At 38.1% G+C, this 27,576-nt stretch overlaps 1 protein-coding gene across 1 annotated transcript in view; it reads right to left on the bottom strand.

Annotated features, from left to right (window-relative positions):
* The window catches only part of PIG-B (phosphatidylinositol glycan anchor biosynthesis class B), a 52,998-nt gene that overhangs the window by 13,464 nt on the left and 11,958 nt on the right, over nucleotides 1-27,576 (bottom strand). Inside the window, exons 2-7 of the mRNA XM_083117943.1 lie at nucleotides 23,732-23,884; nucleotides 16,770-16,887; nucleotides 15,967-16,195; nucleotides 5,444-5,588; nucleotides 2,633-2,911; nucleotides 182-283 (exon numbers count right to left, since the gene is read on the bottom strand). Of these exons, the coding sequence (XP_082974069.1) occupies nucleotides 182-283; nucleotides 2,633-2,911; nucleotides 5,444-5,588; nucleotides 15,967-16,195; nucleotides 16,770-16,887; nucleotides 23,732-23,859 (1,001 nt within the window). The 5' untranslated portion in view covers nucleotides 23,860-23,884. The remainder of the gene's footprint in view (nucleotides 1-181; nucleotides 284-2,632; nucleotides 2,912-5,443; nucleotides 5,589-15,966; nucleotides 16,196-16,769; nucleotides 16,888-23,731; nucleotides 23,885-27,576) is intronic.

The raw sequence follows: 27,576 nt of genomic DNA on the forward strand, positions 1-27,576 counted from the left end.
GGCTCAAATAAAAAACAATCTACTAAAATAATTTTTAAGATCTTAAAAGTCTCATCTTCAATCTAACAATCATTTGTTATCAATGGCCATGTCCAAAGATGCAAACACACAGTTGACAACAGTAAATAACTTTTAAAAAAATACTAATTTTTTTAAAAAATTGCAAAAAAGCAATACACACCTGCTTGCAGTTCGACTCCAACGAGACAACCAGCCAGATGAAATATAGAGCAACATTGGCAGTAAGGGTAAAATGAACCTGAATTCCTTATGAGGCAGCAAGCTGGAAAATACATGATTGCTTTGCAAAGAATCAAAACACATTTCAGAATGGCAGTTGGGATATGAAAAATTATCAGTTTTATTTTCTCAATATTGTAAAATTGGCAGAAACATGCTTACATTTAATAAAAGCTATTTGTTGAGTAAATTATACACATCTAACATTGTTCAACTGTTTTCTTTGGCATTACTTTTTAAATAATGTTAAAAAATATCATAAATAAATAAAATTTTAACTTTGAATTGCAGTGAATTTCCAATCTGTGCTTAGCAATCTAAACTTTTTTCATATTAGTATTTTGTTCTGCTATCTACAAATCTCCCAAATAACAAGGGTAATTAATATTTTATTCACATCTTATCTGTTGCAGAAGAATGATCCCCAATGAAGAAGGGGAATGGATTTAATGTTTCCAGATGTTTGAAAAAGGCAGAAAAGAATGGTATCTGCATTGGTCCAGCCCTAGTTTCTTGTTGCTAGTCCCACAAAAAAAAGTTAAGATTGGACCTCCACTGCACACGCAACTTTGAATTATCCAAGCTTTAAAATACAGTGGAACCTCAATTTTACGTTTCTCAGGGGAATGAGCTAGAAGAAAATAATTAAAATGTGGGAAAATGTAAAATTGATGAAAATTTTATAAATTTTGCTATGTTGGGACCATCAACATAGTCGATGCATAATGTGGGAAAATGTAAAATCGGGGTTCCATTGTATTTTAAAGATTGGTTAATTGAAAATATACTATTTTCCAGTGTATGAATACAATTTTTCTGGAACGTCAAAAACATTTGAGACTTGGCAAGAAGTCCTGAAATATGCTTTATATACTCCAACATCATGATACAGGGTCATCTGTTTGGGATGTCAGAAAAGTATAACACTGTAGCTTTTATGTTAATGTATATGTATCGATGCAATTTGCGGTAATGTACATGGCAAAGATGGGAGTTTGCAACAATGACTTCCGCGAGACAACGCAGCAGTAGTACATAGTGCAATCAGCAGATGGCATGTATAGAGGCGGTACACGCGTGCTCAGTGTTCAGTGTTGATACAGAGTGGAGTGAAGATGGTCGTTACACAACATGTCACAGGATTGTGAGGCGTTATCTGAAGATGCATCGCTACCGTATGCAGCGCATGCAAGCATTGACACAGCGGAATTACGACGATCGACTCAAGTTTGTTACGATGATGTGTGAGCGGCAGGAAGGTGACAATCAATGGTTAAAACGTTGGATGTTCACGGACGAAGCCACATTCCATGTGCGTGGGCGAGTAAACACGCATAACTGCATTCTCTGGGGAACAGAAAATCCACGTGTCTCATACGAACTGGAAAGAGCCAGCCCGAAAGTGAATGTGTGGTGTGGAGTGACCTATGAGAAAGTCTACGGACCATTCTTTTTTGCGGAGGAGACTGTTCGCACCGTCAATTATCTTGACATGTTCGTGCAGTATGTGCTCCCTCAATTACAGCAAGACGGGATACCGGACACCATTATCTATCAACAGGATGGTGCTCCACCGCATTGGGCTCTCGCAGTGAGGGAACGATGGAACCTGATATTCAACGATCGCTGGTGCGGCCGTGGTGGACCTATCCCATGGCCTCCCAATAGCCCTGACCTAACCCCTCCAGATTTTTTTGGATGGGGCTACATCAAGTCAATCGTGTATGCACAAAGACCACAGAATCTTGCTGACCTACGGAAGATGATGACAGCTGCCTTTCAGCAAATCAGTCCAGAAATGCTGCGTGCCACGTGGCGCGCTATGGATTCCCGGTATGATTTGTGCCGCATGCGCGATGGTGGACATGTTGAGTGCTAATGTGCTGTGACATAAACTCCCGACTCTCCTACACATGTCTGTACCGTTTACAACCAATAAATGTTCATAGTTTCTAGTTAATAGCGTTTTACTTTTCTGACATCCCAAATGGATTACCCTGTATTTTAAATATAATTTAACTGTACTTTATAGCCTTACAAAACATTACCACTTATGTAACAAATAATAGTTAAGAGGAGAAAAAAGAAGTAAGTTATCTAGTGATGTTTGTATTGTATTGTATTTTACAAACAAAAAAATAAATTAATAAAGGCCTAAGCAAAACAGTGGTTTGACATTCTATTATTATTCTTCTCTCCAAGATAATTCACAATTCAAGTACATTAACAGACTAAACCATATCAGTTGAGAAGCAATTTGTGAACTAAACTATTTACTCATCCAATGTGCAAAAGAACCAATGTGAATTTCTTATCAAATCTCATGAACAAGTAACAAAACAGAATTAATTCCCCTGGCTTTGCAATGGAGATAAACTTGAAGTTAACTAACCTGTAAATGAATACTGTGAAAACAATGACTGATAATAATACTGTTTCTGGCAGGAATTTTCTGGATTCAACAATCTTCCATACTCCGAGCAGGAAAGGCACTAAATGTAGTCCTAGGACAGTGGGAACACCCTGTGTAAAGTACCAGTACCATGGATTTGATCCATAGAATGATCCTACACCTGAGAAAATGTTTGCTTTCAAGAAATTCCATGGAGTAAAAATAAGTCTTCCATAAAAATAAGAGTCAACCAGTGTAGTTAAAGCAGCTACAACAATCCTAAAAAAAGAGAGAGAAAAAAATCAACAATACCAAATAGAAATAAAATAGAGATGGGACAAATTAATCAATATTCTGTTGGTACCATTCAAGAACTGTATTTTGATTTGGTAGTAATGTGTCACCAATAACTTTCCTGATTTTATATTTCTATTACTATTCAGTAAAAGCATGCACAACCATATCATTTTGTTTTTATTGCATGTCTGAGATAATAACTATAGTTAGGGATGAGACAGATTAATACGTAGTTACTCTATTGGAATCGGCCAATATAGGCATATTGGTGTATATAGTGGTGACACACTGAATAACGAATTGGATTGACTGTTCTATGACAAAAACACAAGATTAAACTCTGATTATTTAAAATTTTCGTTGAACTTCCAAATACGAGCCAGAGCATCTAAGTGACACCGATTCTTATGATATTATGAATGTTTTTAATTCAAACCGCTGACATTCTTAAACTACTTCTCCAGCACCTGCATCAACATATTCCACTCATCGCATCTGGTCTTGCATCGTTGAATATGTTCATCACTACACTCCACGAATGAGCATATATCAAAGCTCTATTCTATTTGTAACCTGTTAATCCCACTCTCAAAAAACAGACTGAAACAATAATCTCTCTCTGCTCTTTTTCTGCAGTTGACTGCTAAACATCAAACTTCTGTTTCTTGAGCAGTTTTTTTAACAACATTCTTCCTCCCTCGCATATCCACCTGGAACTTCTTCTTTATTATTGCAATGCGACATTTTGTTTAAAATTCCAGTTTCCCCTCCCCTCCCCTTCTTGCCCTTCCCTTTTTCGGATTTCAATGCTATGCTCAGAACCGCATGAGGTGACACATTGATTGATTGATTGATTGAATTAAAATTTCTGGGTGCGTCGGCACTTAAGGCCATTTCGCACCCTTCTATGACATGAGGTGACAGAAATCGATATTTCCCTTTCTAAAATAAATCCCTCAATTTGCAATGATGTGAGGGTCGCTTTCAACTCCGTCACATGGCAAGGAGTGGAAAGATTGCAACACTACATGATGAAGAGGAATATCAGCACATGAGCATAGGTATTATGTCTCAATTTTGTGCTAAGCAAGTCCAAAAGCCCACTGATCCAAACAATAAGAGCCTTTCTGCTTTCTCTAATAGTCGTCAACAACAGTGCCACTTCAGTGTGCACTTTCTAATTTTGTTCATGCACATTCACCCTGTGATGCTCAGAGAAAAGCTAACATAAGGAAGTAAATGGAAGGTGATGTGACCCGGGTACATTTGATGTTTTGAAGAATGAATACATGTAATAAAAATTAAATACATTTAATTGGGGTGTACATATGAGAGTGTGCAAATAGGCAGCAGCTCCTACTGAAGACAGGTACAATACTGGAAAATGTTATTGGTCGACATTCCCCCCCCCCCCCACCCACAAGAAAAAAATACAGAATGAGGTGGTCATGTGGTAAAACTTTAATTCAGTACAGTGAAACCTTGATTTTACGTTTTTTAGGGGACCAAGCTGAATGAACTTAAAATACGGGAAAATGTAAAATCAAGGAAAATTTTATAGCATTGTGCTATGTTGAGACCATCAAGATTGAATGTATAATGCGGGAAAATGTAATATCCGGGAACATAAAATCGGGGTTTCACTGTATTTTACTAACCACCACAAAAAGTACAGTGACAAATATGGGCACTATCAGCAAATTTTACCATTTCATGTTTTCACTGCTCATATTCATCCAACTTCCATAACAAAATTTATCAAATGTACACCTTTCATATTAGACTTGAATAGACAATAAGGAATACATTGTCACATATGGTTGTATTTAACATTAGTTTAAGGGAGATTTCACACGAAAGCAGCATGCAACAAGTGACATGGAGAATTCACAATAAAGCAGCAAGTGAAGTGACAGGAGCCAATTTGGCCTAAAGGAAACATTTACTGGGCATGCATGAACAACAGCACGAGGTGACATGATGCACGGTAGTGAGAAAATGGCCCAGTTCGAATGACATGGCTTGTCATGTCTCTTCAGTTTGAAAGGTTGCATTGATTACTAAGGGTTTGCTTTCAAGCGACATGTGTCATTTGACTCCTGTCGTTTTGGTGTGAAATCTCCCTAAGTTACCATGATATAAAGAATTGCAGCAATCAAAGTGTACAAGAAACAATAACTACAAGACATATTCTGATTTCCTTCCATTTCTTTTGTGTGTTCAATACACTTCTAAAAGTTAGAACTGTTATTCAGTGCTCGAAGAGGAAATTGTCACATGGGGGGATGTTTGCTTGAGCCTTGGAGCTAGCTGGGAGAAGCTCATATGTTTAAACACGGGAAAAGTGGCACAACAGGAGTACTCTGCATCATCCCTTCTAACTGAGGGGAAATCATCCCTCCTACAACCACTTCCACTTCAAGCGTTGCTGTTATTCCTATTTGCTGCTCTATCCAAAATGAGGGCACACAACATTTGAGAAAATATGGTACTTTCAACAGATTTGAGTCTTACGTGATCGGCAGGTACTCAGTAAGTAGAAGTTTCTTCTTATCCTGAGAGAAGAATATGTGATATCCACAAAGGGGCAGCCAGATAATTGCAGCCGTTGGACGGCAGGCACAGATGAATCCGACTAGCCATAAGAAACTGAAAGACCCTGAAGCAGAAAAATAGATTGATTTATTTTTATATTATGGGCACTTCAGCACGTAGGCTATTTTTGCCCATCACACAATACAGGGATAAATCCCTTAACTAAAATAAAATTGAAAACAGGCCCCTAACAAGAAAATCAAATATGTTTCTTAAAAACTTCCTTACTCAATTTTTCAAAATGAATTAATTCATTCAGTACTACATAAGAACTGAAACCACACAGTCTGTGAAGACTAAAAGCTGAGGATGTCAATAGGCACTCAGCACACGTAAACACAAACACAGAACAACACATAGTTCTACAGAAGATTACACTGGCTGTAGGTCCAGATGCCAGAGCCTCGCTGGCCTGCAAGACTCCAGTTGCCAGGTGTACTATGTGGAAGTGAGGTTGACATTTGGGTGCCTTACCAGGTCACACTGGAAAAGAACAATAACATAGGAAATACAGGGTTATTACACATGATCTTTCTGATTACAAACTTGAATAGCTCACGTTTAATAACACTCAGATACAAGAAAGTGATACAGTCAACTCTCAATTCTACGACCCCCTTGAAGTAACGATCCTTTTCCCAGGAACCATGAAAAATTGAGAAAAAACTTGAAAATTTTGGAAAAAAAGTTGAAAAATTGAAGGAAATCTGCCGAAAAATGTTTTCCTTCCCACTCATTCCCTTCACGAGCACGCTACCGCTCACAATTGGGTCTGAACTAAAAACAGACACCACCACACCATGCTTGAGTGATATCCAATAGCATTTGACCTGCCCTCCCCTCCCTCAAGCACACCAATGTTACCCCACACCCGATGGCCGCTACCCAACGTGCCAGGCTTGTTTTGCCACACTTGCTCTTGGATATGCGAGAAGAGAAGATCGAATGTGCTTGGATATCATTTTAAATCGACCTTCACTTGTTTCCTTGTCCTAAGAGCTGCTGAAAACTCATGGGGGAGCAGCCCGAAATGACTGCTGGACTTGCAGTCTTTGCCAATGTGTATGGCAGGTCAAGCTCTTTCATCGATAAATACACTACCTTGAGAGATAAGATCGCAGGAATGTTCCAAAATACAGATGCGTGGCACCTGGAAGTCTGGCCCATCTGTCCAGCTCTGACTTAGAGTTCAGCAGGTTCCCGCGAGTGAGCAACTCTCGGCCTTGTAGCCGACAACTTAAGTTAACTGCTTTCACTCAAAACGTGTTCTTTGTTCCCTGCACCACTTCATAAAAAAGTGAAATTGTTAGAGATAATCAAAACCACATAGGCGAACTAAAGATCGTCGACCCGCTTAATGCGTTGTCATCCAGGTTTCCACAAAAGTTTACTTCGATCTTACGTGCATCATAACTCCCGTTTCCCACTTCATATGTTTTCCTAATTGTGTCGATGTCGTAATATCTGCCAAAAAAGTGTTCCGTTGGCTGACTGACTTCTCCCTTTTTTCCTGTCAGCAAACATGGGGGGATGGGCGATGCTGATTGTTTCAGCCAAATTTTCTTGCTCGTATGTGCATACAGGCAAGGGTGGAAGTGGACCCACCCCTCTTCCTTTCCTTTGATGTCTAAAATGGGGCAACCAGTTCAGGATATATTCTTGAAAACAAACAAAAACCATAGAACAAGTAAAAAAAAAAAAGTTACCCTTCCCCCCTTTTCCCAGCTCATTCTCCGCCACTGGTGTGCACGGCAATGTTGATAATTGCAGAATTCAGGTCTTTTTTTTATGCTGTTGTCTGCATAGGAAATATTACCCGTATTATTGTCTGTTGCATGGTAAAACATAAAGCAAGGGCCATTTCTTTCTTCTTTACACTGCTGTTAAAAGTTTCATCTTCGACAGTTGTGTTCTCTTTAAAATGCTGGGATTTCTCTCTTCCGCCACCTGTTGCTCGAACTTCCAGCCAGTCTCCTTGTTTATACGATGCAGCTAGCGCCAGTGTTTTGTCTAGCGTCTGCAAAGCTCTTGCTTGCCGATAACAGCGATGACTCATCCAGTGCGAAGGAAAAAGTTATTGTTTTGAATCTCACAAAGCTGTTTTGATTTGACGATAATGAAATTCGATCTCCAGAAAGGAAAACAAGAGTTAAAATAACTTCATGTTCTGCACCTTCTGATAAGCAAAACTGTAAATTTAATTCGCATCCGCTTTTCTTCAAAACCATTATGAAAAAAATATATAAATAAATAAATTTAAAAAAAGTGCTCAATGTAGGAATGGATGCTGAGACCGATTAAAAACACATTATTCAAGGGGAAAACTTTTGGAGGAGTGGGTGTTTGACATCGAGAATACTCCTACATCCAACATTAAATCATCGATTAACGTGAGAGTAAATAACGATCTACCATTTTGATATGCGAAAAAGCGCAGTTTCATAAAGCTTGTTTTCAGTTCATTTTATGCTGATGGGCTAATCGGGACTAAATATACACTATCTGGCCATTCGTCACCGGACACCTGGAACGAGTACTTTAATCCGGTTTCAGGCGTCCGTCAGTATCGTGTGGGGCCACCTTTTGCAGCAAGTACAGCCGTAACCCTCTGAGGAAGACTGTCCACCAAATTGCGATAGGTTTCGACGGGAATCCTGCTCCATTCCTCTTGCAAAGCGGCGAACAACTCTTTAGTGTTGTTTGGGCGGTGTGGCCTGGCTCTCAACCGGCGCTCCAACTCGTCCCAAAGATGCTCAATCGGGTTGAGATCAGGACTTTGGGTGGGCCAATCAAGTTTTTGCACACCCATATCCTCGAACCACGTGTTGATCACACCTGCCGTATGACATGGGGCATTGTCGTGCTGACACAGATAAGGACCACTACCGAATTGTGCCCACAATGTCGGTAGCGCAGAATTGTCCAGGATCGTTAGGTATACATCTGCATTCATGTTTCCACGCACTAACACAAGGGGACCAAGACCATACCAGGAGAAGCACGACCACACCATGATGCTTCCACACGCCTTTAGTGGGGTGTCCGGTGACGAATGGCCAGATAGTGTACAGTTTAAAGTGAAATTCAATTCCAAACCCGAATGACTCTCGACAGGGACGCTGTTTAATGATATGTCCTACAATACGCATTGGGTGAAAATGGATCGCAAGTTGCACGTTTCCTTTTTCACACTGGATTACAATGCAAGTCAAGGAAGGAGTTTGGACTGCTGCCTTGAATGGAAGAAGGGGGAGGGTGAAGAAAGTTGGTTGAAGCAAAGAAAACGGGACTTTTTTGTACGATGTATTTTACACAGCCGAACCAGAACAAAAATTAAAAGCCGCATTTTTTTGGGGGGGTACCTAGAAAGGTTGTGTTGTTTCCCCCGAGATATCTAATCTTACCACTTAATCTTGTAACAGACAATGCCCCAGTAGACCCGTATAAAATCCAACATTAATTCTGCCCGATTACCTCCCGACTTTTGCTGGCACCAGTCTGACTGGTGTCAAGATTCTTCGAGTTTCGCTTGCAATAAGCGAGAGATTGTTTTCCTTTCCATAGGTCTCGGTGCAAATGGGTTTCTCATGAACTAGAATTGTAAGAATTTCCTGGAAAAGCAACGACTGTGCACAATTGAAAGAAAGTAACATTATTTTAAATTCTTTATTTGTGAAAACGTTTTCATGTTCATGTTCTCACAACACGTGTCCTGTGCATAACAGGTTGTATAACTACCAGGATAAATGGTGTTACCATCTCCTAGGCATCTTTGTGTCCGTTTGAGCTCCGTTTAAGCTGAAAATTGGTGCAAATTCCAATAATGGCCCCTTCGAAATAACGACCCTTTTCCCGGGAACTGTGAAAGGTCGTTGAATCGAGAGTTGACTGTATCAATGGAAAGGGAAACTCAAAAAGTTTTGTATTACATTTGGTTCACAACATCACACCACGTGCTCAATGCACTCTCCCTGTGTCATGCAACACACATCAAGGCTGTAGTCCAATTCCTGCCATACACGTTGTAACATTGGATGATCCACTAATGAAATGGCCTCTGTGATGCGAACACGATGATCCTGGATGGTAGGTGGTAAAGGTGGCTGATACAATTGTTGGTTGACAAAACCCCAGAGAAAAAGTCACAGGGTGTAAGGTCGGGGGAATATGAAGGCCAACACAAACTTTGACTATCATCATGGCCAGCATGCCCCAATCCATCTCTTTGGTAGTCGATTATTCAGTTCATGTCTGACATCTAAGTGGAAATGGGGTGGTGCCCCATCCTGTTGAAAAATTAAACCTTCGACATCCCGTTCCATTTGTGGAAGAAGCCATGTGCATAACATTTGTAGTTACGAAATCCCCTTGACTGTGTTCTCGTCGAAAATGAAAGAGCCATACACCTTTTCATTGCTGATAGTGCAAGAAAACATTCAGCTTGGGGGATCCTCTAGGATTTTCCAGACTCCAGATCCTGACATTATCTTTGTGCACTTTGCCCGACAGGTGGAAGGTGTCTTCATCACTGAACACCAATGATTCCGTGAAACCACCAGTTTCCATTTCGATTTGCATGTTTTGCAGAAAGACAGTCTCTTGGCTTTGTCGTCCGCAACAATTACAGATGGTAAGGATGGAACCGCAAACGTTTGCGTAAAATCTTCCACACAGTTGGTTGCGGGAAGTCTAAGCCAAGCGTCAAGTCAACCTTGCAGCAGGTTTTCGCATATGTAGTTCCAAACGTGCGCGCAAGAATATAGTTCCACTGAGACTGGTTCTATTCCGACACAACTGCATACTTGCAAGAAAACAGTTATTTAATTTGTAATATACAGACAAAATAATACATCCATTAGCAGGTATGGACTTAATTGGTTTCAATCACTGTGCAGACGAACTTAGAACCGCAGATTCGCCAACTGCTTGGTGTATTGCGTTGAAGAGACACTGAAACTTTAGAGCGAGTCGAGCGAGACTGAATGTGTTGCAGAACGCGTGGAATCGGTGATACCAGTGTTACACATCCCACTATTTTAACCCTATGTTTATTGTAGAGTGGCGAGAATGGCTGAATCTCCTGTTCACCGCACGGTTTTACCCGAATGTTATTTTGGGCTTAATCCGAAGGGAAATGCTCTTCAAAGTCAAGCAAGTTGTTTTAAATGCATAATCCGCCTTGCAGCAACAATATCAAAGTAAAACAGGGCGTGAGGTGAATGTGTGCACGAATTGAATCACGGGTCTTGAATGATTTGCGGTTTGAGTTTAGCAAGCAAGAGGAAACAATTGTTTGTTGTTTGATGACAAAAGAATCCCCACGGTATTAAAAGATATTGCAGTGAGAAGATACATGTTTATTATTTGGACGAGACGTCCTTCAACTCGGTGAGTGGGGGAAGGGGGAATAAAACATGGAAGGATACCACCATGCAAAACCACCGCCAGGGCTGAAGAAACCGACAATGAGGGGAAGGGGGAGGCTTATTGTTTCACCCACTCTCGGCAATGAAAGCTTTGTTGAAGGCGCATATTTACTGTTCCGCGCAAAGAAAGGGTGATTATCAGCAAGAAATGGGACAGACCAAGATTTGAATCCTGGTTTAGTGAAGTGATTCATAAATTGAAACCAGAGTAATAGCAGCAGACAATGCACCTGATTGTATATATCACCAATAACAAATCATGATTTTTTGGTGGTATAACTTGAATTGCGTGCGTGTGTCTTACAGGGACGGATGTATTGCGGACGAAGCAACCACGTTTTTCATAAATGTATTTCTTTCTAAACCAAAAACAATAATTTGTCATTAAATTCAAGAGGGGTCTATTGTTGTTTACTTTTATCTCCGTTTATTTTTTGTTTTGCGTGCTCGAAATATACACACATGCTCTTATGTTTAGAAGTTATTTCGCTCTTATATTAAGTAATGACACATTTATTAAATAATATATGCGCAGAAAGTACTTTTAAAATTTTATGTTTCAGGAGACAAAGAGAAGCAAAAATACATTCCACTTGACATGCATGCGGGGTTTTGATGTGTTGTGCGGTTGGCAATACTGTCGATTTTCTCAGTGTCTGCAATGTAAGCAGCTCGGCGGTTGAGGCAAGACTGGCACGGAAGATTCTGAGCTCAGTTCTCGCGCGGATTGATACATAAAACCTGCTGCAAACTTAGCCTGATGCGCAGCTTAATTCTCTGGTGGCTGTGGTGGTGGATTTCTGTGGACTTCATATGAATCTCTCTCTCACATGCTCCACAGTTGCCTTGGTTACTGGTAGATGGCCGGTTGACTTTCGCTTGCAGATGAATCCCCTTGCTTTAAAGTCAGAATACCACTTACAGATACTGGGCCCACTGGGTGCATCTTCACCAAACTTCCTTCTAAAATTATGTTGCACAGTGATAACAGATTGGCAGACATGAAAATCCGGCACACAAAAAGCCTTCCTGTCTTCATTGGCAGCCATTTTCTCTCCTACACGACAGTTGCACCAACCACTGAAACTTTTTGAGTTTCCCTTTCCATTGATACAACTTTCATGTATCTGAGTGTTATTAAACGTGAGTTATTCAAGTTTGTAATCAGAAAGATCATTTGTAATAACACTGTATGATACAGGGCAAATATAAAAATCAGAGTTTTGCTGCACATTAATCAATAAATTGGCACAAAATGAACAAAAAAAACCTGCAAATAGTAATCTGATTACAATATTGCCAGACTTTAGTGTTTTTTCCCATATAGCAAGTGTGTCGATCAACAGCAAATAATCTTATTTGCCTTGGAGACTGCAAGTTTAGTTGTGTATGTATCAGTAATACTAATACATTTGGTAAAGGCTTTTATTGATTGAATTTATTTATTTATTTCAGAAATTGAACGCAACAGGTATATTACCCATTAATGGCGTTCATTATACAATAATTTTGTGATAACATTATTGAAATATTGCACAGATGAATGTAGTATATAGACAGAAAACATTTAACAAACATATAAATCTTAGGTTCTATCGTAATTTATGTAATTTTAGTATATTCCTTTTCAAAATTGCGGTCGGGCAAAATAAGTCCACACTGTTTTCACTTTTGATGGTATCATTAAATGTTTTACACATATTCCAAATTGGGGATATTGTCAGAGCGTTGGTTCTATTACGACGGAGGCTGAAGAGTTGCCTTCTTGGTCGTAATTTGCTTGAGGGGACGTAGAAGTCGAGCTGTGACAGGGCGAAAGGAGCTTCGATGAGATTATTTAAAATTTTGTGGAGGAAAATGAGCTGATGCATGATGTGTCTGTTGTTGAGAGTTGTTAGGTTAAACTATCTGAGAAGGTTCTCACGGGATTCCATTTGAGGGTATATACCATCTAGTTTGTACTTTAAGTGTCTTAAGAATTTACTTTGAATTTGTTCTATTTTGTTTATATCTTGCTGGGTTTGAGGGTGCCACACTATGCTTGCGTATTCAATTTTCACTCTAACGTAAGCATTATAAAGCATCATTAAGCTTCCGACATTTTTGAACTCTTTGCATGTACGCATTATAAATCCCAGAAGTCTGTAAGCCTCGTTTGTTACAAAGTTAACGTGCGTGTGAAATGTAAGTTTAGAATCAAACAGAACTCCTAGATCTTTGATTGTTTCTACCAGTTTTATTTTTTGTTTATTTATGCAATAGTCGTATTTTATTGATGTAGTGTTTCGAGTATATGACATTTGGTAACATTTTCCGCTATTTAAGTTTAGTTTGTTGCTTTCGCACCATTCCACAAGACTGTTTATGTCTGCTTGTAACTCGGTACAGTCACTGTAACTGCAAATTCTTTTGTATATTTTTTTGCAATATGTACATCAACTCCGAGCCAACTATGTTAATAAGAGTGAATAAAATCCAAACAAAGAATGCCTTTTTTATGGCACACTCCACTAGCCACTTCCAATGACACTGCTTACATTTCCAAGATGATGATGATGATAAAAATAATAAGCATAAACTAACCAAGAGAAAACTCTAAAAATCTAATGAAAGATTAAAATTTTTCCAAACTAAAAATATATAAAATACGAAGAAATTAGTACTCACTTTATCCGTGAAACTGTTTTTTCTTCTTTGTTCTATTAATTTTAGTAGCCACTGCCACCATCCTCGTTGGAACTGAAATAGGCCTGAAACATGGCTACACAGAAGCACAACTTTCCACTTGGTGCAGTAATCAACCACAATCAACCTCCAACAACCAATATAAATGGTTTGCCTTCCCCTACCATCCCACCACATCCAACCACATATACAAAGCCCTTCTCCCATACGGCATCAAAGTTGCCCACAAACCCAATGCCAAAATAGCTGATAAACTAGACAGACACAAACGGTACTTCCTCTCCCCCCTTGACAACCCAGGTGTATACGATGCAGAGTGTGAATGCAAGGCTCATTACATCGGCAGGTCCATCAGATCTGTCAATGAAAGAATCCAACAGCACCTGACAGATGCGAAAAAAGCCCAACCCACTACTGGTCTTGCTAAACACATCGAATACAATAGCCATAGAATTCAAAAGGTGCAAGTCAAACACGCTGCCCACACACTCAACACCAAAATCAAGAAAACGCATGCCATATTGCACTTCCCACATGAGCTGAACATCGACAGTGGACAGAGGAACCACACTTGGATTCCTCTACTACAACAGTTATTGCCGGGAAATAGCAGACGACATGGATGCAGACGTACAGTTAACAACAGCACACCTAGCGGCAGCCAGAGAAATACAAACAAGAGAAGCAAGCCAAGCAACAGTACAGCAAGTTCCAATGAGGATGGTGGCAGTGGCCACTGAAATTAATAGAACAAAGAAGAAAAAACAGTTTCACAGATAAAGTGAGTACTAATATATCTGTATTTATTTTACTACCGCGTCCCTCTTTTCCCAATTATGAATAAAAATATATTGATTACACTGTTCAAATGAAACTAATCATTCCGAACATAACATTTTATTTTGTAAAAATACAACTCTGCAATAATAATAATTTATATACTATTATTTTAATTTACAAGTGCCCCTCCCTAACTATTCAATTGTTCAATGGTTCCTAAAATGGGCAACATTATGCATGTGAAGGCAGTGGAGTTGTCTCTAGGGACACTATGAGACAAGTGGTTATTTGTTAACAATCACTCAGTCTTTGAGCAAAACTAATTGGAAATTCCAAATTATAGAAGAAAGGTTTCTATGTGATATAGCATTTGGTCATCCTTCAGAATTTGTGAAATCTCATGTATGGGCTGACAGAAGATTTTGTTTTCTGAGTAAACTACGTGCCAAAGAAACTCCAACTCTACTTCTCTAATGATACAAAATGTGATTTCTAAGAAAGAGTTTTATTCAATACCAACTGATATATCGCTATTAATGTGGTTCAATTAATGTTCCAGACATTCATGTTTGTATTTTGTATTCATACATGAACTTTAATGTGAGCTGTAGGAACTTTGATTACTGACATGACTATATGATGCAGCAAAAAGGGTAGGGGAGAATATGTTTTCTTCATGACATTTAACAGCTTGCTTACTTACATAGTCTTGAATTTTCTTAAACTTAAAGGTGCTGCAGCAACACAAACCTTCCATCTGTCCCTATACTGGGCAAAGTCTATCCACCCTTTTCCATCCTTATTGATTTCCTTTAGATCCATCTCAAAATTATCCCAAAATCTTCATCTTGGCCTACACAGCTATCATCTATATTAGAAGTTTTACAAGTGGGAAGACATTATGTTAAGCTTACCACATAAAATTCAATTTTGTAGGTACTGTTTACAACCAACAAGTGTATTGAAAGGGGGGGGGGGTTAATTTTACAGGAAAAACATATTTTTAGGGCTGAGCCGATACCGATACTGTTACCGACTCCCAAAGATACTGATGCTTGAAAACTGTAACAAAACCACTAATTACATGCATCTATTTGCAAAGATTTTTCTTTAAAATATTCAAGAATATTCAGAATACTAAATTACATGTTATGCTACCAAAAAATTGTTGTTTTTTTTCACACAAAACTGGTGCAAAATTTAAAAAACTTGGAATTTTCAATATTTTCCAGGATAATTAGACTATATGGCATTTTCACATAACCAGTGAAAGACCAAAATGCTGGAAAAGTATCGGTAAATAAATTTTATTTTATACTGGTATTGGCCGATACCAATACATCAGCATCAATATCAGCTCAGCCATACATATTTTTCACTTCATCTTCTTCTAATTACTGGAACTGACAGATCCTTTATTTAACATGCACCCTAACAACCCACCCTTGTCCAAAAATAAAAATATGAAATTATAATAAATTCACACAGATGCAGGTTTCAAACCTTCAATGAGACATACAAAGTATATTACTGATTATTAAACATGATTACCTTTTCTCACTTTTTCTTGCCATGGATAAAAATAGAGAGCGATAGCAGTGAATGCCGTTTCCAGAGTATTAGTGAGAGTCCGTGATGAGCAGTAGAACCAAAACCACGATGTTGTCACACTAAATGCAGCCCAGTTTCCCTGACTTCCTGTTTGTTCACAAACCCACAGCCAGAAATAGAAATCTGCGATACTGCTTATAACAGCCTGCAGAATTCTAGGAAGCAAAGTCTACAAAATAAGAGAAAAGACATACATATTAACAGGTAACAAAGGTGTTTAGAACTCCATACATCTAAAATTTAGAGAGAAATAATGAATTAGGATTAAAAACATAGATTCAATTTACGCAAGAGCCGCCAAGAATTTTCAAGCATTTATTTAGGTATCAATACAAAATAATACAGTTTGAAATTTAAATTTCACATGTTGGTACAGTCATATTAAGGGCCATAGTTTTATTTCTTCATCGAATGACAAGGCAGCAGTTATGCAATGGTCACAAAATAAAAGAAAGAGTTTAGTTTTGCTTGGCAGAAAAATATACTCTAACAACAAGAATTATTGTTTTGTTTTTTGTATGCCGTGTCAGAAACAACAACTAAACAGCTATGATAAACATACCTCTGAATGTTTCAAGGTAGAGTCTATACTTGCTCTGTGGGAGGATTGCACATTTCATTTCTGGTACCAATAAACCCTTGCAGTCAGAATACTCTCTGAATAATTACATGTAATTGCAGCTGCAGAATTTATAAATATCATTGAGAGGTGTGATCAGGGACCTGACAATAGGTGTACTTACCAAAACAATGACTGCATCAAGGCCAATAAACTCAGCAGCTTTGTAGAGAAATGAAATCACTGCAGGATAAAAATAACTTCGTAGACCTTCATTCCATTCCCATGTCAGGTGACCATAGCTAAACGCAATGTTAAGGTTATTAAACAAATGTAAATTGACGTGTAAACATCCAAGTGAATTAAAAATGGTTTCACAAGTATTATTACGAGACACAAAGTACTCTCAATTACAAACATAGATGCAAAGGTGGTTCACATTTTCTATAAAAACAAAAAAAAAATTATGTCATAATTCACACCTTTGCGGGATTGGTGACGCAAGTAGGGGGTGGAGGAACAGCGTAGGAGGGGAAAATAACCTGTACGACTTCTCGATCAGGAGTAGAACATCAGAGCAGCAGAACAACGGAATGTGTTCAGTCAGTTTAATAGGATCCTGGAAAAAGAGGTCTTACGGAGAATGGGGAACATCTTAAAGCATGATTTTTAACTGGGGTTTTTAAAGGAAATGTGACCTGTTTTTAACAAGTGTTTTTTAACCAAACCTTTTAACACTCCTGATGCAGCATAAAATGATTTGTGCCTAGAGGGAAAAGAACTTGAGGAAGGTGGCAGTCGAACCTCGAAACGTAGTTCCGAAATTCCATAGTCACTCACGTCAGTAAGACTATTGTATACATTTTGAATAGATATCATACTCACATAACGTAAGTAAATGTTTTTTTATATTTTATGAAATACTTATTGTAAGATAGGTAATGTCTTTCATAGTAAAAATATCACAGGTTTTAGTATTGGGTGTATGAACCAATGATTCCACTGGCATACATCTATATTTTTTGACAAACGATCCTAATATTTTGACCCAAAAATGGGACATTGCAAGGTCTGTTAACCCCCCTGCACTTCTGAAAAATAGGTTGGGGCTAAATTATAAAATTATTGTTATTAAAGTATGGATCCCATAAATACATCATAAATAATAATTGAAATATGATCTCCTGATGTCAAAGTAATTAATTATTATAATTTTGATATAACTTCTACATAGTTTTCTGGCCTTTTCTGATCAACTTTTGATGTTAGCCAGATGCTGAAGTCGAGGAGTGCCAGAATCATTCAAGAATCAATCTTGGAAACAACTTTATTCTCCACCAGCAGTTCATAAAACTCCCAACATATCTGACAAACAACGCGAGTTTCAGTTTGAGTGAAGATGCAGGAATTACAATTCTTGTTGCAGGTTTCTATTGAAACTACACATACTCTTCTTTGTCATTCCTATTCATTGCTCTACAAAGATCTCAACACATACAAACCAGTTCAACTGTTTGCTTGAAAACTCTCGAGAACTGAACATTTTGATCCTTATGAAGTGCTTGAAACAGTAGAGCTGTTTTGTCAAGGTGTAGCCATGACGTTAGTTTAAAATTTCCATGAACATATTTTTTACACATGAAATGTCTCTCAAATTTAGATTTCATTTTCAAGCTAACTCCTAGACTTTTATAAAACTGGACTGTCCAGGTCAAAATGGGATGTATGGTCACCCTAACTAAGACCAGAGCTCTCGTCCAGAATCCAGAATGAGTCAGTCCATGTGTAAAAAATATGTTCATGGAAACAGTTGAACTGGTTTGTGTGTGTTGAGATCTTTGTAGACCATACCGAATGGTCCAGCACTGGTTGCTTGACCATTTTTAAAATATTCAATTTTGAACAAAAAACAAAGTTTAGGGTATTTTTAGTAGGGAAGTAATATATCAGAGCTATAATTTGTTGTACTTCGCGGGAAGTTGAAAATGCACCGGTGTAAATAAGAATACAGGCATGCAAGAGGTCTGGCAGCTAAAGGTTAATGCACCCTTATCATAATCTAGAGCTGAAAGAGAAGTTAATTCCCTTTCTATCTACGAAATATGCCATGGCATCAAAATGCTGTAAGATTTCTTCACTCTACATGGTTCTTCTTGAAGGTTCGCATAACCACTTTTTGTACATGCAAAATAATCTAACACGGTTATTTTTAGTGGTTTTTATTTGATTTTATCTGTGACGTTTCGTTCTGTAGAGTGTAGAGTGACTAGCCATCTGAGGTTGTGTTGTTGTATGTATAGCTTGAAAAAGTCCTGGGAAACCAGAACAAAACGTCGCAGATAGAATCAAATAAAAACCACTAAAAGTAACAGTGTTAGATTATTTTGCACTTTACATGGTAGTATATCAAATCTAGAAGAACTGGTACGAAAATATGGCCTAAAGCAGGTCTAAGTGTTGTAACCTTATACAGCACCTGCCCTTTCATTTATAGGTGCTGTACAAACTGAAAATTCAAGTAGATTTGCACCTGTCTTGCCTTGTTTTCAGGTGAAATTAATACAAATTAAACTACTTATGAGACCTTAACATCACTGCATGACAACAGCTGTATATTCTATCATCCTTTTATATTTTACGGCATCAACACAAAAAAGCATTCACATCGGTGAATAAATGTATGCAACACAAGATGTTTGGAAAGTTTGGTTACAGTATGGCCATACTGAAACACGTTGATCAATTTCATTCGAATATAAATCCAGATCAGTTTTTCAATGTAGCTTGTTTCAAAAATTTGAGCATAATATATTGACTTACAGAATAATAAAAAAAAGGCAGGGTTGTCTGAAAACTGCTCTATGTTTATGGATCCCACTTTAAACTGTAGGTCCAATATCGATTGACCTATTTGTGCATACCGTGAACTTACGTCAGATACAGATTCAAAGCAAAACTGCTGTGACTTTTCTTAAGCTCCAAGCAAATGTAATCTAGGCATAGTTTTGAAAATATAACCAGAATTTGGAAAGAGTACAATGCAAGAAGTTTTATTTATTTATTTACTAGCTGATTGCCTGGTGTTGTCCAGGTATTTATTTATCCCAATCTTCTATTAGACAGAAAAATAATAAATTCTAACTAAAGAGTAAAATGAACTTGGGAGTGTCACTATTCATTGTAGTGACCCCAGAAACTATGGATTCCACACTAATATCGATTGTTTTCGATTATTTTTACATGTCACCCCCTCCCCCCTCCCCTCCCTAGGGGTATCTTACCCCCACAGTATTTCTTTCCATGTTGCAAGTGATAGGTGTACCAAGTTTGGTTGAAATCGCTGCAGGCATTCGAGAGTTATGCCGGAACAAAGACACACACACATCCATTATTATAAATATAGATTTATTGAGAAAATTTCAGATACAGCACATAGCCATTTCACACTGAAATCAGTAACAATGAAAAGAACAAAATTAAAAATAACAAAAATATTAATATGAATAAGTCAAGATAGCACAATTAAATATTATTTAGCAACATATGTTCTGGTGGTTGATCGAAAGGCATACTCTGTGGTAAATACATCAGCACTCGATGGGAGGTCGTTGTATTGAGTGGGAAGTCTGCGGAAGAGCGATCTTTTTTCAATTTCAAGTCTAGGCTCTTCTGTGTAACATAGATTTGTGTTGCGTGTTGTGCGCATAGGCATCGAAAGTGGAATTCCTGGAGGAGCATGTTGCAATGGATTTTGTCATTGACAACCTAGTAAAGATACCTAAAATCATTCAGTAAATGGGGTTGATAGGGAGTCTGTAAGTTTAGAAAGGATAGGAGATGTGGTGTTGAAAAACTGTATAATGAGGGACCCCTATAATGAACTATAAGCAGGAAAAAGTGAAGAATGGAATTGATTCTAGAGAGGTGAGTGGGACACGAAATGGACCAGAAGGAAGAGCAGTATTCTATTATTGGGGAAATGAATGACTTGGAACTATAAGGTGAGGGCTGAGATGTCACTAATTTCGGTGAAACGATATAGTGAACCTAAGACATGCATAGCATTTATTGTGGTGTCTGTAATATGTTCTTCAAATGTGAGTTTTTGGTCTAAAACAATGCCTAGGTCTTTGTGAGAGGATACTGCTTTGATGTTATTGCCAAAGATGGAGTAAGATGATTTTAACAGGTTCTTTTTGAGAGAGATAGTGATAGTAGTACATTTTTCAGGATTTAATGTAAGTTTCCATGTCAGGCACCATGAAATAAATGTTATGTCATTCTGAAGAAGATGAGTATCGTTGAAAGTGGAGATTTCTCTGAAAATCTTACAGTCATCTGCGAAAAGAAGGTAATTACTACAGGTGGCTGTGAGATGGTTGGTAAGGTCATCGACGAATAATATGAACAAGAGGGGTCCTAGAACACTGCACTGTGGTACTCCAGAAAGGATGGGAAGAAAGTTACATAGAGTTCCTGGAAGGACTACACGTTGTTGGCAATCGCTAAGGTAATCTGTGAGCAAGTTAAGAAAGTTACCATGAATGTTGAATCTATTGCATAATTTGTGAATCAAAAGACGATGACTGACAGAATCGAAAGCTTTGGTCAGATCAAAATATATAATGTCCAGTTGTGAATTGTTTGAAATACATTTCATAGCATGTGAGAGAAAAACAGATAGGTTCGTAAGACAGGAACTACCAGGAAGAAAACCAAGTTGATTTGAGCTTAGGTATGGAGAAACAAATTTATATAGCCTGTCTTTGATTATTTTTCACAAATGATGGCCACAGGAGAGAGTAACGAGATTGGCCTAGAGGAAAAAGCAAGGTTTTTGTTGCCATTTTTGTGAATTGGAGTGATGTTAGCTTTCTTCCCAAGCATGAAGAAAGACGCCCTCCGAGAAACATCTATTCAGAAGAATGCAGAAGGGATAAGAAAGGGATTCCCCAGTTTTCTTCAGGAACATGGTGTTGATATTGTCCGGCCCTAGGGCACAGTGAGATGGGAGACAGCAATAGACTTTTCACTTCATCGGTTGTAGTGGCAAGCTTTGTTAGAGAGGAAGAACAGACTGACCTTACGTTTAGCAACGTTGCAAGGGGGGCAGGTGGACAGAAGTTACCGTGGAAATAAGCATTTAAGAGTTCAGCCCTTTGGTCACCTTTCACACTTTCACTATTGTGTGTAATTTCAAGAGGAATTCTGCTATTATTTCTTCTCGAGTTCATTAGACTGAAGAAGTTCTTTGGATTTTCCTGGATTGTTACATTGATAGTGTTTATGTATTCTTTGTCTTTGTTTCGAAGAAGGTACTTTGAGTGCCGTCGAAGAACAGCGAAATTATTGTAAGTGTGCTTACTAGGGAAGTTCTTACAAAGTTGCCAGGCTCGATTCTTGTAAGCCAGTACATTGCGCACTTCGGAGTCAAACCAACTTGGAAATCTGCGAGATGCTATTCTTCCCAAAGGGACAAGGTCGTTCACTGTTGCATGAATGACAGCTCTAAATAGCTCACCTGCATCGTTGACTGTTCCATCTCCGAGAAGGAGTCGAGGGTACGTCATATCTCCTCCCACAGTGCTCTGTTTCACAGGTGGTGCTTCTTCTGGATCGAGGGGCGATGTCCTCTTGTAGTAGGTGGGGGGGATGGAAATGGACACATCCAAACTATCGCGGTCGGAGCTCAGGGGGTTCTTACGCCGCATAATGTTTACATTGTTCAATGTGGATACAACATAATCTAGATTACTGTCCTTCCTGGTGGTGAATAAATTATGCTGCTTCAGCTCTAAACCAGAAATGAAAGTTTCAATGAACCGTAAGTCATTTGCACACTTCGCGATTCCATTACCAGGGTCTTGCCACTCAATAGACAGGTTGAAGTCTCCAAAAAGCGCAACGGCCCCCAGGGCAATTGTTGCAAGTAATGAATCTTCGACATTCTTTGAGAAGGTACAGTGGACTATTTTTATAGTACGAACCAAGGAGAAGATTACTTGCATTGGATACTGAAACCTCGACCCACAGTAATTCACAGTTCCGCTTTAGGTCATTGCATACTTTACTGGGCCAGTTTGTGCTAACACATATCATAACACCACCATCTTTTCTATATATGTTAAAATGGCATGCGAATGGTAGTTCAATGTCACTAACATTTTCAGTTAACCATGTTTCAGTAAATATTAAGCAATCGTATGTCATTAGTTCACACGCAAAAGAAGCGCAAAAGAAGCACAGTCAGTAAGCTTGTTCTTAATGCTCTGTGTATTTTTTAAATACACAGAAAAATTTGTCAACGTTTTTACAGGTTCCTGATTCACTTGTATGTCCCCACAGATTAAAACCATGCATAGGAAGTGAAAGTACCGGGCTGGGGTCCCCTTACCTGCAGTGTGTTGCTTCCTGCTGCTGGGTGAAGCCATGGATACCGAAAATGTAAATTCTCTCTCAGCACATCTCCATCGCAATAGATTGTGAAAATCATTTGACATCGGGGAGCAAACACTATAGCAGATGCACGAGTACACCAGGATTAAAGACAAACTCAGAAAAACACTGAAAATTCTCGAAAAATGGGACGACGATCAGCGCAGCTTCTACTAGTTGCTGCCATCTTGTTAGTAGTGTCTAATAAACTATTGATAATATCTAGATAACAGTGAAAGCAAACCACACGAAAATTCATGTCATTGCTCTAGAAAGAATTCCAAGCTAATGTAATTTTTCAGATTTTGTAATATCACAGTGGTTTTTCAAAAGGAGAGGAATGTGTGATGGCGGCAGCCAAGCCTTAAGTGCAAGACTTTTTTTTTGTCACGGAAGTTCACGATACAAGTCCCAGCCTTGGAATGGGTGTTGTTTGTTGAATGTACCTTCATCACTCATCCCCAATGTCAAAAGTAGCAACAAAACAACAATAAATAACAAAAATACAAATACTAAAAGTAAAATAAAGCATTTCCAATGCCGTTCCCATTGTTACTAGCAACTTCAATTATTTTTAAACTTTCGTAACATTTATATGATTTGCTTGATACGACTTGCTTGGAAATAAGCAAAATATACAGTATATTTTTATAGCAACTTCAGCATTGACAATGTAAGTTGAATCAACAAAAATAAGCAATGAAAGGATACCCAAATGCCAGTTTGTGAGCTACTTCCAGCGACTGCCAATACTCATCTGGAACGTGAGCTGTCTGAACCACAAACACAGACGAGAGTCTCAAGAAAAGAAAGAGTGCAAACAGCCTAGGCCTCTTCATGTCTACTCATCACTCTTCCTCCTCCCTGCAAAACAAATTAAATCTTATCACCATATATTTTGGTACACACACATAGGTGTATTATGTAGAAATTTAAGACAAACAGTAGATCAATAGCATGGAATGACAAAGAGCCAAGTTGAATGTCTGGCTGAGCATGCTTTATACTGTGCTGAAATTGTTTCCAAAAATGTCTAATATGGAAAAATGAGCATGCAAAATTACATACAGAATAAAGGTAATGAAATATCCTAGAATTTTAAAAATAAATTACATGTTTTTCTATGATATATCTATATTCTACAATGTCATCCATTGAAGTGTAGAGTACCATGTGGGTGTTTGCGCTATAGGCAATTGAGGTACGCACTCCTGTTTGTTGGCATAGTAGAGTCGATGAAGCAAGTGCACAACAGTTTCTGGAATTATTTTAAAACGTGATTTACTTACCAGACTTATAAAAGGAGGTGTTCAAACTAGTCACACTTTTGATACATCTTTATGAAGAAACCCACTAGCATAAGCTGGTGAAGGGGACTAGAAACCGGTCTTTACAGAGGTTCTGAAAGTAGGCACGAGACTGTGAGGTGAAAGCGTGCTTGTTAGTCTTGTTTTTATAGTGTGTTCAACCACAAAATGCGTAATGGTTCAGCAAATGTTTTCTACTGCACAGCATGTATTTATTTATTTATGATTCATACGTGTAAACTCAATTAGCACATGAAGTTCAAAGGCAATTTGAAACAAGATTCCCAGGTGTAAAAGTGCCATGTTGTCAAGTAATCCACTTGCTGTATACCAAATTTCAGGAGACTAGAAGTATTCAAGTCAAATCGACACACCCTCGAAGAACTGAAACGTGACATCTGCAAAGAAATTACCAAGATTAATCAATGGGAACTGCAGCACGTTATGGTCAAGTTCATCAAGAGGTGTCAAAAATGTGTGGACAACGAACGCAGGCAGTTTCAGCACCTTCTGCCATAATTTGATAAATATATAAATCACTCTCTAAACATAGGCACATGCAGACCTATGATTAGGGTGGGGGGAGGGCAAAAATTTGATGAGTGTTCATATTCAGTCAGTGAAAGAAAAACCTCATTCAATTTCAGTTTTATGTCGGTGGGTATGAATACGAAACAATCGAGGGAAGGAGGGATAATATAGTGTGTGTCCAGATCCACCGAAAATCCCACTAGAATGAACTCCTGCTACATTGTAAAGAGTGAATCACAAGAGGCTAGATATCCTGCTAGGGCTTGGACTAGTGGCGTGGAACTTTGTTACCTGTTAGTTGTCTACTCACACGATACTCGTTACCGTACTTGGTGGTAGACTTTTATTCCCACAAGACATAGCAAATCTCATTGCTATGTATAAATTCCTAAATACTAATAAACAGGCATGCACCTTATTTCTGCTACTTTCTATAAATCAAGCAAAAGAAAAAAAATCGCACAACCAACACTCAAAAACCACAGAAAAAAACAATTTTCTGAATTTTCCTTGACAACCCCTTAACATGACCAAACATTCGCTCTGACTGGTTGTTACTACAGCATTGAGCAGAGATGAAAGTTGCAATGAGTACATGGCCTAGTCACCAAAACTAGCCTTGGAGTCAACTATAATTTCTATCCTGGTAGCCAGTCTAGCTTCAACAAGGGCATTCAAGTAGAAAATCCAGTTCCATGTGATTAGGTCTTTAGACTTCTTTTAATTAGTACAAGTGTTTTAAACACTCCGCTAAGTCACCGACACGAACCTGAGCATCGAGATTTTGCTCAATGTAAGGTTACATCAGATAATCATAATCCAAAGGGCTATCTGATGTAGATCACTCTTTCACACGAGCAACTTGTCACAGGAAAAACAGAAAGTATCTTCAGCACTTGACAAAAATGTGTATATGTTGCAGTTGAGGTAGTATCAGAATCACTCTACCCCCTAAGCCATTTTCCATGAAATCCTGCTTTTACTTGAAAAGCTGTTTAGAAGAAAAGCCAGATCACCAGCTGCCACTGTGATGGACTTATTCTACATTAGAAGAATTCCTACTTCCATGACACCACTGATCTCTGCCTTCCATCTTTATTTCTCCTCCCTGTGGTCCAGATTCTAATGTACATTCATGTACGTCCAGAGGATTTCTTGCAGGGAGGCAAGTAGGGTATTTTCTTCCAGGGAAGGGGCAAACTAGGCACATTTCCCCCCATAAGTGTTGTCCCCTCAAAAAATTACTGCTTCTTGAAGTAATCATGTTCATGTAATGGCCTCGCAATAATTAATGCATATATTACTGTGACTGATATGGAATTACATATGTTAAATATGTAATTTTTGGTTGACTTTCATTTTCCGGGGGGGAGGTGGTGGTGATGCACTTCCTCCTCCCCCCAAATCCTTCTGGACCTCCATGTATACATACAAAAGTGATTTCTTACTTCAGATTCAAAACAACTGCACATAACACATAATTTACTAATTTTCTATGTATGAGCATATTATTCTGCAGCCATCTAGAGGTAATACAACTAACAAATAAAGTGTGTGGAGTGTTGACAACAAGAAATTTGCTAGAGAACAAAGTGGAAGAGTCCAATTCCATATGATAACATGCACCCCCTCTCCTGTAGTTGCTTGGAACTTTCATGGGTGCTAAAATACTTAATTTTTCTTCAAGAGTGTATTATTGTTTAATAATGGTGATAAGATTCCCATATGCTAAATTTCTGTAAGTGAAAGGATTTGGGGGGCGGGGACAAATGCCCCATATGATTAAACTGGTTATGGAAACTTGCATGCTTGATTCAGGGACAGTCTACACTTCAATGGATCGCTCTGTACTTTGACTTTTTTCATATATATTCTTTTAGTTCAATGACTTCTTTTGAATGAATTACAGATAATTAAAATATAAGTTACATGGTAAAAAGGTTAGAAATAATTTCACAAAATAAACTTTTCTTAACATGTTACCTACAATATAATCATGCTATCAAGTCACCAATCCCAGTTACAAAACTAGAGGAGGAAGTCAGCTTCACAATGTAAAATGTTGCAACAGAATACAGCTGTATTAAAAAAAAATATATACATATATATTTATTTTCTAAAATATTAATTCATGCCTACATTTATATTAGGTATATACAAATATAAATATACATACATGTAATTTGAATCAATGTAAAAACTGATATGAAAGGTTAAGACAACAGACAAAATGTAAACAATTATATATGAAAATACACCATTACTACAAAAATTATGATATTGTCAAATGCCCATTACCAATCCTCTGCATCTTTTCATGGAACGAAATTCTTGTGTGCTAGTTTGGTCAAGTCTAATTTTTGAGCCCGATCGATCTCACTCTAGTCATTGTGCTTCAAGTAATTTTTTATTAATTTTAGCTTGGATAATCGACAAAGCCAATATATTCCGTCATTTCATCAAAGAAGCTTTAAAAAAAAACTGTCTTTTTAGTTTGGTAGAAATTGTGAGTAGGGGCGGACAGCTGCAATGAAACTCTCTCTGCATTGCCAGCATGTTTTCTTGCCTGTTGTCTACCCTTCAGCAATGTAAACCATTCAGCTAATGAAGTCTTTACCTAATCTGGTAATTCACTTTCTACTTGTTATTAACATTTTCTTTTTGCAATTGTAGGGGCAGACAAGTAGAATAGGTTTGGTTGAAAATATATTTTAACAC

This window comes from Lepisma saccharinum, chromosome 2 (genome assembly GCF_977018435.1).
Source record: "Lepisma saccharinum chromosome 2, izLepSacc3.1, whole genome shotgun sequence".
Taxonomy (NCBI): Eukaryota; Metazoa; Arthropoda; class Insecta; order Zygentoma; family Lepismatidae; genus Lepisma; species Lepisma saccharinum.